The sequence below is a fragment of the Centruroides sculpturatus genome, unplaced genomic scaffold (assembly GCF_000671375.1).
Source record: "Centruroides sculpturatus isolate CEXI.00-Female unplaced genomic scaffold, Cexi_2.0 scaffold684, whole genome shotgun sequence".
Lineage (NCBI taxonomy): Eukaryota > Metazoa > Arthropoda > Arachnida > Scorpiones > Buthidae > Centruroides > Centruroides sculpturatus.
The window spans coordinates 286029-298239 of record NW_019384832.1 but is presented as its reverse complement, the minus strand read 5'-3'; the positions used below and the strand labels follow the sequence as shown (position 1 = coordinate 298239).

Below are 12211 nucleotides of genomic sequence, written 5' to 3'. Positions count from 1 at the left end.
TGTAAACTTTGATTCCATAATTTTACAAACTTTTCATAAATCTGTGAAGTGTAGCATGAAGTTCAGAAATTCTGAAATAATATGAATGACCATGGCTACTATTTGAGGATTTGAGGGCAATTATTATTTGAATAAAACTGGTAATTAACACCAGAAAACTTTTACTTTGGAATTAAGATTTGGCCTATATCTCTTTGAAGCTAATACATATTTTGCTCCATTATTTACAAGATGCTTGATAACAAGGATAATAATAGAAATTGTTTGATGTAAAGAAAAAAAAACCTCTTCACTGAGACCAGGTATGAAATTCTGTGAGTTTTCACAAATGGTTACATAAATGAAAATTATCCATCAACAGAATCAAATTATTTACTATCAAAATTCATATTACAGTCCTTTCTTGGGATGTTTGATGATAACCTGCCATCTGATTATGATACATTAGAATTTTTAAAATAATCATCTTCCCACTTTAAAATTTTATAATTCTATTGTGATGGTATCTCTAATGCAGCATAATTATTTTTGTAAAATATCTTAACAGTCAAGCTAAAATTTTGGCATGTTAGATGTCTTGGTGTCAAACAATCTGCCAGATTATCTATTGGGCTATATTAAGATTAATAACTTGGCTAATAACAGAAATCAATTTGGATAGTGATAGGTAGTGAAGCTCCCATCTCTTGATAATTTTAATAAGATAAATTTAATTTATCAAATTATTCTAAACTGATATCAATTTATTAATAGAATTAAATTCATGCATCACAGGACTGCAAACACTACCAAAAATTTAGAAGGAGCCTGTATTTCATAGGAACAAAATTGCTTTATTGACCCATGCTACCACACATTATATTTCGTCAGTCTAATTTCTTAATACTATTAATTAAACAGGGTGTTAATTAAACTTTATTTTTATGCTATAACTGACAATTTCAAAAGTAATTTATCATTTTAATCACAGATTAAAATTATTAAATCATCAGACCATTGAATTTTATAGTAAATTTTTCTGAAATAAAATATACAAAATACTAACCTAAATATTTTATTTCTTTATTTTCCTCTGATGAACATATATTGTATCTGCAAAGAAACATACAAATATGTGATATGTTTATATATAACTTTAAGACTATATTAATGTTCTTTATAATTTTTAGTATTAATGTAAGATACATAATATTTTTGTCTAATACCAGAAGTAATTAATATAATTTTATATGTGAAAAAACTGTAATATTACAAATTTGATTATAAAAGTATAACAGCATATCTGGTTATATGAATAACTAAGTGTAAGTAAGTTAATTTTATTTCTTTCAAGCATATTGTAATATTTACATTATTTATATAATTTTCTTAAGAAGTTTTATTTAAACCTCATAGAAAAATAATATATTTAGAAAACATGTCATGAAAGATGGATATTAAATTTTATATAATGAAATGTGAAGAAATACACATATATGATTATATATAAGATTATTTATGTGTATATAAACATACACACACTAGCTGATCTACCCAGTAAATGCTTTGGTTATGTGATTGCTAGTTGACTCTGAATTTTCTGTATAAGTCCCTTTGTTGGGAAAAATTAAATAATAGTTATACATCTTAAGAATAGTATGAATTAGTAAATTGACTAACAGAAACATTGAACAAGTTTGAAAAGTACACTTGATTTTGTTAGTTGTGACTGTCATTGAAACAGAATTAACATAATGAATTTCATTGTTTTTTTAATACTGTCTAACAGAAACCTGTAAAATTAAATAAAAGGGGTTAAAAAATCTCTCTCAAATGATAAAGTAATTTTCAGAACTAACTTAACAATAATTTAAAGTAATATATTTCAAAAAGCAATAATTATATTTCAAAGAAACATTGAAAATAACAAAAATTTTAAAATATTTTCATAATATGCAAGCATCATCAGGTTTTGCATCAGAAGTGATAAAGTGCCAATACTTGGGTGAAGGAACAGTAGTCAATTAAATGATAACAACTCTGATTAGCCAGTTGCACATTATTTAGATCATATATTCTTAAATTTATATGAATAATAATTTGTTTTATTAATTTACTACTTCCAAAATAATAACAACTGAATGCAAAGTTGTGTGTTACTGTATTTTTGGTCTATAGGTAGTGATGTTAGAGACTGTTCAAATATACACATATTGAAAGAAATTTGTGGACTTTTACAAATTTTTTTAAAAACAGGAACAGACTCCTTTTTATGTTATGATTAATGAACATATTCATAAGAAATTAAACATCTCTAAGCCTGATAGATAAAAGTCATATTAAAGCCAAACAATTGTCTGATCTAATCTGGCAATTGTTTGTGTTTGGGTTTTGATAAATTTCTTGAAAAAGTTAGGAAAAATAAAGATAAAATTTAATGACACTGCAAATCCCAACACAAATATGTTTGCAAATAACTCACCAGAAACAAAGCTTATAAATAAAACAGAAATTATGAAGGTGAAAAACACATTTAAAATATCACTGATGACATAATTAAAAAAATTCAATATTAACACTGAAAACAAGATTTATTTGAATTATGAATAAATTCAGAACCTAGTATTATTTCTAATCTATATGATGACAATAGATAATACTATTGTCAAATGAAATAACTAATTTCTATGCTCATATATTGCAATGGGTTTTCTTCTCAAAATGAATATTATAACAGCATTAAAATGGTACTATTAAAATGAAGTAAAATCTATTCTTATGTAATACTCTTACTGAACCAATGTGAAAGAATGAAACTTATTCACTAGAGACTAATTATTTCATTGAGCTATAAGTAAATATGATATGGTCCATTTGATGAGCTTGTATTCTAAGTCTAATACATAAAACGTGAAATACTATCATATAATTCTAATAAAAATTTTCAATTTTACAACTTTTAAATCTAATTCAAAGTGCAATTAAATAAAACATGTATAAAATTTGTACTTTCATTACATGTTTTACACAATTGTATAAAACATGAAAGTATGAATATATTTTTCATTATTCATGTCCAAAATGAAGAGACATGGATTTGTAGAAATAACCAACAATTACCTTGTAATTTTTTATATTTATTATGCTAGAATGTAGACAAGAAATTATGTATGCTTTTATTGAACTTTAAAAAAGGTAAAAAAAATGTTTCAAAATTTGCAAATAAGAATTACTATTAATATTAAAAAGTTTTTATAAAGAGAGGAGAGATTTTAATTTCAATTTATTAAATTTATAGCAATTTTCAGAAAAATATCAATTTTATGTAATTGAATTTTATGGAATATATATACAGTGGAACCCCGGATAACGAACGTGCTGGTTAACGACCAAATCGGTTAACAAACTTTTATTTTGCAAAAATTTTGTCTCGGATAACGAACGTAATGGTATTTTGTGTCAAATTTTAGTTGGTGTTAGGCATGTGCGAGTTAAGCATTGCTTTTCCGAGTGTTTGTGCTGTACTTCTTTTTTCAGTTTTGTGATTTATATATTTAATCAATATGGCATCAAAGAAAGAAAAAAGTCATAGTGTCAATAGAAAACGACAACGCGCTATCGCATTTGAGAAAGATTTTGATTAAAAGTGTAGGACAATCAACTTTAGATCAATTTTTTGCTCCTTACGGAAAGAGTTTGTTTCTTTGTTAAGTTATGGCAACGCAACACTTGGGCGATCTGACTAGGGGGAATGCCTTCTGAAAGGTGTTTTAAGGGAAACTGGCCCCTATTTAGGCATTACAAACGTGGAGAAATCCCAGAAAACTCCATGTGGCCAGCCCGTCTGAGCGAGGTGCGAACCCACGAACGAACTCCGTGTTCAGGGTACGAAAACCACTTAGCCACTGGTGGGTTTTTTACCGAAAGAGACTTTGACTCGAAGAATCTTCCGATGAAGTGCTACCCATTATTTTTTTGGAGGGGATTTCCCTTCTAAGCATTAAGGTTCGTATATCTCCACTTTTCTGCCACCAACTATAACAAACGAAGGTATGTTCAGTGCTATTTTATTAAACAAAGTTTACATGTTTGTTGCTGTAATGATAGATACTACATTTTCCTACATTTTCATCAAAGAAAATTACTGTATATTAAAAATAAAATGACAATAATTTCGGAGACTAGAACGGATTAATTGCATTTGCATTAATTTCTATAAGAAAAATTGCTTCGGTTAATGAACAATTCAGTTAATGAACGGAGTCGCAGAACAGATTAAGTTCGTTAACCAGGGTTCCACTGTATATATATAGTTTAGTTACATAAAAAATTCCTTGGAGATTGTTTTAAGGACACACTGTATCAAATTAGTCCACTGTTATTATTTAACAAGGATATTTAGTATTAACAGATGTAGTGTGATGAAATACCATTTCCATCCATTATCTTCAATTAAAAACTAAACTTTCCACAAAAATTTAATTTAAATCAAGAATCAAAATTAATAATCACTATTAATTCTGAAAATTTATAAATATTAATCATACTTCAAAACATCTGTAGAATTATTCTGAGGCATTATTTTTGCTATTGTTCCACTATACCTCCATTCATATTGTCTCTTTGCAATATCTATTACTGATGCCTTTGATGGACCAAGCCTATCTTGAAGTGCCGTTTCTTTGTTCATATTAAGTTGTGAGTAAGGACATCCAAATGAACTGAAAATGTAAAATACACGTATAAAGAATACATATACATAAATGTAAAAAAAATGCCATATATTCAGATTTGAACCAAATTATACAGAATATACATATAATAAAACTACAAGTATTAAGCAGATAAAAACAAACATGATATTCATGAACTGTTGCTGAAGAACCCAACTGACTGTTATTTATTTTTTAAAAAACCATGTTCTGATTCTGATTCAACAATGCTAGAGAATGCACTTATCCCCAGCAGTTGGGAGTAAGTGTATTCCCCACTGTAATAGCAAGAGAGATTTTTATTTATAGTAATATTTAGTTACTTACATTGTTTTTTTTCTTTTGTTTCAGTTATCGAGTTTTTGGATTGAGTTATGTAAAACCTCAACATCTATCTAAATACTTTCCAACTGTATAATTTCATAACAACATTGGAATAATATATAAAATTGCATCCCACAACTGGTTAGTCTTCACACCTTCTGGTCAGAGTGTAAAGTGATTGAATAATTGGTGCTGATTAAGGGTTTTTCGTCTGCTAGAGTCCATTCCCTAATCAAGTTAATTATTATGATTATTTAAAATTTCAAACATTGTAAAGTGTACTAATAATTAATTTTGTTGTAAATACAGTAGAGCATCGATTATTCGACTCAATTGGAGACTCAGGTTGGTCGGATAACCGAAATATACTATATTAATAATGTATTTTTTAGTATATACCATGTAATTAGTATATCGCTATTAACCAACTTTGCATTGAATTTTCATCGATATTAAGCCTAACAAAATTATTTTTTTAATAATAATCGTTGTTATTGTATCGTTAAAAATTATTTTTAAAATATTTTATTGCTCACAAAACAAACAACCATTCATAATTAGAAAATTAAGTCTCATTTAAATACTGGCTTCCCTTCAATGGTCGAGCCGTGTTGCCAGCTAAAACATACAAAAATTTAACAAAAATAATATTAAAGTAGCCAAGACATAGACAAATATTGCAGTGCTACATCACTAGCGGACATTTGAAATTTGCCGATTAGAACGGTCGGTTAACCGATGTGATGGTTAATCGGGGGTCAGATAATCGATGCTCTACTGTACTGAATTTGAAATTGTAATATTTGAATTTTATACTAATTTATTGTTGTTGAAATTATAACTTTTGTAGTCAAGTTTAGTTATTAAAATGTTTTGATTTTTTTATGGAATTTTGGTACAAGAATTGTTTCTGAAACATTTTGGACCTTGTAAACCTATTGAATTTTTTAATTTATTGTAAAACTTAAAATAATTAAAATATGTACTTTCTGTTTCTATATTAAAAATGTTCATATTATGATAGACCTAAATAAATCTACCCTCTACCGCCACTGCTCTTTTAATGAGCTTCAAAAAAATAAATTTTGCCTAAGGCCTTGCAAATCCTTGGGTTGCCTATGCATAAACTGTATGTCATAATCATACCTATACAATCTCTAAATGGTATCATATTTAGTGTTTGTAATAATGAAACAAGTCAACTATTTTGTTTTCTATCACTATTACAGACATTATAAAAGAATTGAATATTCAAAAAATGTAATATTAGTTGTTTAAAATTTTAATTATTTTAAGTACTATTTCACTCACTGTTATCTGTGAGTTTTACATTTTATTTAATTCATAAATTCAGAAATTTCTATTCTTAGTTGTGTGTGAAAAAATTCAAAATATCACATTTAAAATTTCATGTCATCTTAGATTAAACTTAAAACTACCTAAATTATTTCCAAATCCATTAAATAAAATATTCAATTATTAACAGTAGCTTTAATATAGCCCAGCAATCATTTGGCATTAAAAATACACAAAGCAGTTGTTTTCATTTAGAACCTTTGTGAAATAAAGCATTACAGTTTACAAAAATATTTTTATATTATATTTATTGAATTAATGTAATAATACCTGTGATGACTGGTATATTTAGGACCTTTTATATGTCCAATACCTTGACAACCAGTTGTTGGGCATCCACTAGAATTAGTTATTGTCATTTCACCTAAAACAACAAATAAATTGTGTGTTAAGTATGTATAAATTTACATATATTGAAGATATTATTTATATATGATTCAATGTTATAAAATAGTTTAAAATCAATCTATCAATCATTTTATCCCAAGATTAAATAATTGCTTTCTTCAACATTCTATAATATTTTTTAAAATTATAATATTAATACAGATTGAAAAAGTTTTATTAATCTGTTTCACCATCTATCAGAAATTTAAAAACTATTAATTGTTTATGTTTAATAATTAGAATACAGATTTAAATTATAAAATTCATAACATACTTATAGGAGGCTGAAGAGGATGACCAGTTCTAGTACACCAAGAAACTGGGTGAATATCTGGTGAATCATCATCTAACCAATAATCATAAGCATCTGACCAACCATCAAAATGAATTTTAATAGCATGAGATTGAGTATCAGCAATAGTAGCAACACGAATTAACATGGGATTTCTTTTATCTACCACTTCTAGTTTCATATCTTTTTTAAAACCATGTGGTGGGCGTCGTTTAAAGGCTCGATTGGGAACAACTTGAGCTTTTGTTTCTGATAAATATTTTTCCCATGTAAATCTGTCAGGATCTCTGTAATCTGTAAAAGTACAAAAAATTAGACGATATAACTTTTTATTTGCAAACAATATAAAAATGATAAAAATAAAAATCATAATGATGTAATTTTTATCGCATTCCATTCAGATAAGAAAATTCTTATAATTTAACCCTTTTGGGATAGTTATTTTTCAAGTACATCATTTCCTATGCCAGTAATTATTTGATCATGTGTAAGGTTGGAATGAATTTCCTAATATACCTTAGATCGCAAATCACACTGTTCTGTAGGAATAGTTCAATCTGTATATGAGTGGTAAAGTTTTCTAATACAGGTGTACCACCAAATTTCTGGCAACTGATGGTCTGGCATCATCTTTAATCTAGATAAAATTATTAGGGGAAACTTGAAATTCCCATGGCATTGTACATATGGCACACTTTATTTCACATTATTTACATTATTTATACTGCACTTGTTGGTGGTGATATTCTTAGTTTGTTTTACTTAAATTTAATCCTAGCTATCTAATTTATGGCTTCTAAGAGATGAGAATGTCAGTGGTAGTGTGAATTATAATTTACATTTAATATTTATTTAATTAAAGTTTCCAGTAGTCCATGGTATAGTCCATTGTTCTAATGTTTGAATTGGAATTACATGGCTTTTAACCTTTATTGTCTTAGTTAATAATAGCCAACTGACAATCTAAATAAATTCCAACTTTATCATTATGTTACTAACAGTAAGTGAATTTCTGATTACAATAGTGAAAGTTTTGTAACATTATTTAATTTGTTTCGGGATGAGTTGATTTTGATAATATTAGATGACTGATAACAATATTTACAATTACAATAAGTGGCATCTACTATACGTCTTTTAATTCTCAAATCTCTCATATGTCAAGATTTTTGCAAAAATATAATTTTCAAGCATATTTGAACTGAGATATATTACCACTTGATTATTCTAATTGAAAATACATAATCTAACAATGTGGCCAAATTCCATGCAATTTGAATATATTTTCATTCTTATAATATTTCTGAAAAATAGTAAAAAAATTTTAATTAAATTTTACTTTGAAAACTCACTATTGGGTGGAATAAGTACATTTCCTGTTTCTTTGCACCAGTTTACAGGATGGATGTATGGAGATGTTGGATCAGCCCAGTAATCATATATATCATCCCATCCATCAAAATGAATAAGAAATCTGTTATCCATGACATCTGTTACTGAAGCAACACATACAAGAGATGTATCTTTTCTATCAACAGCTTCCAATTTCATTCCCACTCTGAATCCATGTGGTGTCACAGTCTATAATTACAAATAATTTTACAAATTGCTATATAGGTAATTATTACTATTACATATATACAGAGTATTCACTTTACTATTTATTCAGGTACAAAAAAATCTTTCCAGCATTGCACAAGTAGAAGTATAGTATATGCATATAATACATGTGTAAATTGCACAGCAGTTCCAAGACAATACATAAATTTTCCCATCTCTCTCAAGTGCAAGAATAATGGAAAAGAATCATTTTAAAATATACATAACAAAAAATCTTTGATTCTAAAGAATAAAGACCAATACAAAAATAATTAATACAAAAACAGTTAACTTTATTTTGCTCTGTAGTACTGAACCAAATATCTGGAACTAACAGAAAACTGGCTAATTTGGAAAGTGGCTAGTCTTGAATTTGGTGGACTGTAGTACAGCTGTAGTTTGCCATGTGGTCACATTTTTTTGGTTTCCATGATATACGCAACACATGATGCCAGTTCTGAGTGTGACCTGGTGGCATGCAGTATGTTAAAAACAGTTTTGTTCTTTACTTTTCTTTATTTAATTTTTATTCCATACTATATATGAGAGGTGTCCAGAAAATAAGTTCTGAAAGTGCCAGGAAGTGGTTCTGGAGATTGGAGTGAGGTGAACTTGCACAGGCATGAAGGAGGAATATTTGATCATAATCTAGTGTATATGCTGCTCCATGGAGAGCACAGTGCTAAAGAAAAGATGGCCACTCTCATACAGTCACCCACTGAATGCAAAAACCTGATTACAGCAAGTACCTCACAAACTAAAAAGCTCACACTAGCAGAGATCCACCAACAGTTGTGTGAAATGTATGGACTGGACGTCATGAATGAGAATATGGTCAGATAATGATCAGGCAATTCATGGAAAGCTGATCCAATATGCAGGTCAAAGACTGTAGTGACATACCATCCTTGATTAAACTGGAACTGGTGGAGAGTACACGGCAAGCAACTGAACAAAACTGACACTTATTGAAGTATCTTCTACCAATTAACAGACTGCATTGATATTGGCTTTTTTACAAGGATTGTTAAAAATTCTTTTTTAGCATAATTTGTCAAAATTGCATTTTAAATTTTTATCTTATTTTTATGTTTGAAAACTTTAGTTATTGCCTCAGAACTACTACATAGATTTACACATATCATTTTTCTGAATGAATGAACTTACTTTAATATAAACATCACAATAGAATACTATTACACTATATGAATATACTCATGCAATGCTGGAAGTTTCTTTGTGCCTACATATATATTAAAATGAATACCTAAAAATTATTTTTTCATAAAAAAATGTAATATTTCTTGTTCAATTAATTTATCTAATTATGAATAAAAAATATAAATAAAAAATGAAGACAAAAGACATTATACAAATCATACATAAGAAATATCTACATTAAAAATTTAATTTGATTGAATGCTACTTCAAACAAATGTAAATACAAAGAATATAAAAGATTAAAACTGGTTATTGTTTGTTTAAAAAGTGAAAGTAATAAGATATCTTATATTTTATGGCTAATAATTAAATATAACTTACATAATTTATATTTCAAAATTCTTACTGCATTAATTTTTATAAACATACTTGTAGGAAAAAACTGGAAATACAAACCAAATTATCAATAACTCTATACTTCTATTATTTTCCAGCAGTGTTTTAATCTAGATTAAAACACTACTAGAAAAGTATAGAAGGTGTTGAGTTATTGATATTAATTTTTATCCTTTTCCAATACAATTTCAAACTATTTATATTATTTCTCTTACTGGATTTTACAAAGTTTTAGCTGTAGAATAAGATCACTATTCCATTACCATGTCTATTGTAAATAGTTCAAATATGTCTACAGGTCTTTTTTGTGAAAAGTTATTCCATTATTTTTAATAGAATTGAACCTGTATGAAGAAACAGCTAGTTTGTTCCATATTTGCCAAATGATGATAACATACAGAACTGATCATAAATATCCAGATTTAATCAAATAATTAAAAATGATTCTTTTTAAAAAATTAGAATTATACATGATGACATTTTGAATCTCTCTCATGATTTATTTTTCAAATTTCATATAAATGGAAATCTCAAGAAAAACATTGATCAGATAAAAAAAAAAAAAAACACATAATTTAAAAACAAAAAAAAAAGTTAAAGTTTTGGATACTTCTAGATACTGAGTCTAGTTGGTCATATCAAGTATTGTGTAAGGAATTCCATAATTATATGCAACATCTACACTGCTGGCCATTAAAATTGCTACACCATGAAGATGGGCCACAATAAAAACAAAATTTCATGAAAGGTGCAACATGCTGAGTGCTCTGTACCTCAAGGTTATTTGTCAATTTAATCACGTCTTCCTCCCATTATACTGTGTGTGTGTAATAAACATAATTCTGCTATTTGCTTTCCTTCCTGGTATAGCAATTTTAATGGCCAGCAGTATATATTCTCCAAAATTGAAATTTCAGAGAATTTTTTTTTTTATACAAAAAAAAACATAAAAAGAATATGTTTGAAAAAATAATAATGCAATTAGGCTGTAAAACATTAAGAACATTTTACAATTGAAAAAAATAAGTTTTAATGTAATATAAATGTTAAAGAAATGTGTAAAGGTAGAATAAAAATATAAAATTATTTTGAAATACTCAATCTCTCTCTTTCTCAAATGATATTTTTGAAGCTCCATTGTTTTACAATAGAGTGTCGTTTATCCGAAAGCTGGTTATCCGAAACGTCTGTTATCCGAAAGCATTCCAGTCGGCAAATTTAAATTTTCGCTAGTGCTGTGGCGCTGCAATCTTCAGCTATTTCTTGGGCTACTCAAATATTTTACGTTTTTGATACTAAATTAACATCTGAAGTATAATTTTTTATTGTTTTTATATTTTTCAATAAATTTATTTTGTTTGTACAAAATAAAAAAAAATAGTTTTTAACGATACAATAGTCTTCATTAGGCTTAACATCGACGAAAATTCAACGCGAAGCGACACGCAACGGAGAGAAATTTCAACATGGGATAAATTAATATATTTTTTCGTACATGATTCGTTATCCGAAAAATAAGTTATCCGAACTACCCCAGTCCCCAATTGATTCGGATAAACGACGCTCTACTGTAATTTTAAAATTATTTGATTACGAGCTTAAGTACAAAATGTCAGTACAAGATTTTGAATTTAAAATAAAAAATACATACCTTATAATTTTGATTTATCTTTCAAAAATTAGCAAAATAAAGATGTATTATTTTTTTAGTTTAAAAAATGTAAAAATTAAATTTTTTTAAAGTTATATTAGCATATTCACAAAATTACCTGTAAATTTTTACAAGCAAACAAATGTTTTGGTGCTGCTTGAGCTTTACTGATTTGTAAGTAATGATTCCAATTAAACTCTTGAGAAGTAAAGCCTAAAAATTTTAAAACAGAAAATTAATAATCAACAACTTTCTTACAACTTATTACTATTTATTTAAAATCAAAATTCTCATATTTGAAATAAATGATTTATCTGAAAAAGGACTTCATAAAAAAATTCTTATGAAGTAATT

At 27.3% G+C, this 12211-nt stretch overlaps 1 protein-coding gene across 1 annotated transcript; it reads right to left on the bottom strand.

The window, feature by feature from the left end:
- Positions 1 to 4597: 4597 nt before the first annotated feature.
- LOC111630142 (lethal(3)malignant brain tumor-like protein 1) lies at positions 4598 to 12066 on the bottom strand. The gene is made up of 6 exons (XM_023374182.1): positions 11976 to 12066; positions 8403 to 8631; positions 7033 to 7344; positions 6642 to 6735; positions 5019 to 5243; positions 4598 to 4700 (listed from the first exon to the last, which is right to left on the bottom strand). The coding sequence occupies exons 2-5, from the start codon at positions 8599 to 8601 to the stop codon at positions 5165 to 5167; spliced, it is 684 nt and encodes a 227-aa protein (XP_023229950.1). The 5' UTR covers positions 8602 to 8631; positions 11976 to 12066; the 3' UTR covers positions 4598 to 4700; positions 5019 to 5164.
- Between the last annotated feature and the right edge of the window lie 145 nt (positions 12067 to 12211).

Coding starts and splice junctions, on each gene's coding strand:
- LOC111630142 (XM_023374182.1), bottom strand. CDS start 8,601: ATGAAATTGGAAGCTGTTGATAGAAAAGATACATCTCTTGTATGTGTT. Junction 7,345..8,402: donor TGTACTTATTCCACCCAATA/GTGAGTTTTCAA, acceptor GTACTTTTACAG/ATTACAGAGATCCTGACAGA. Junction 5,244..6,641: donor AAATATACCAGTCATCACAG/GTATTATTACAT, acceptor TAACTTGATTAG/GGAATGGACTCTAGCAGACG.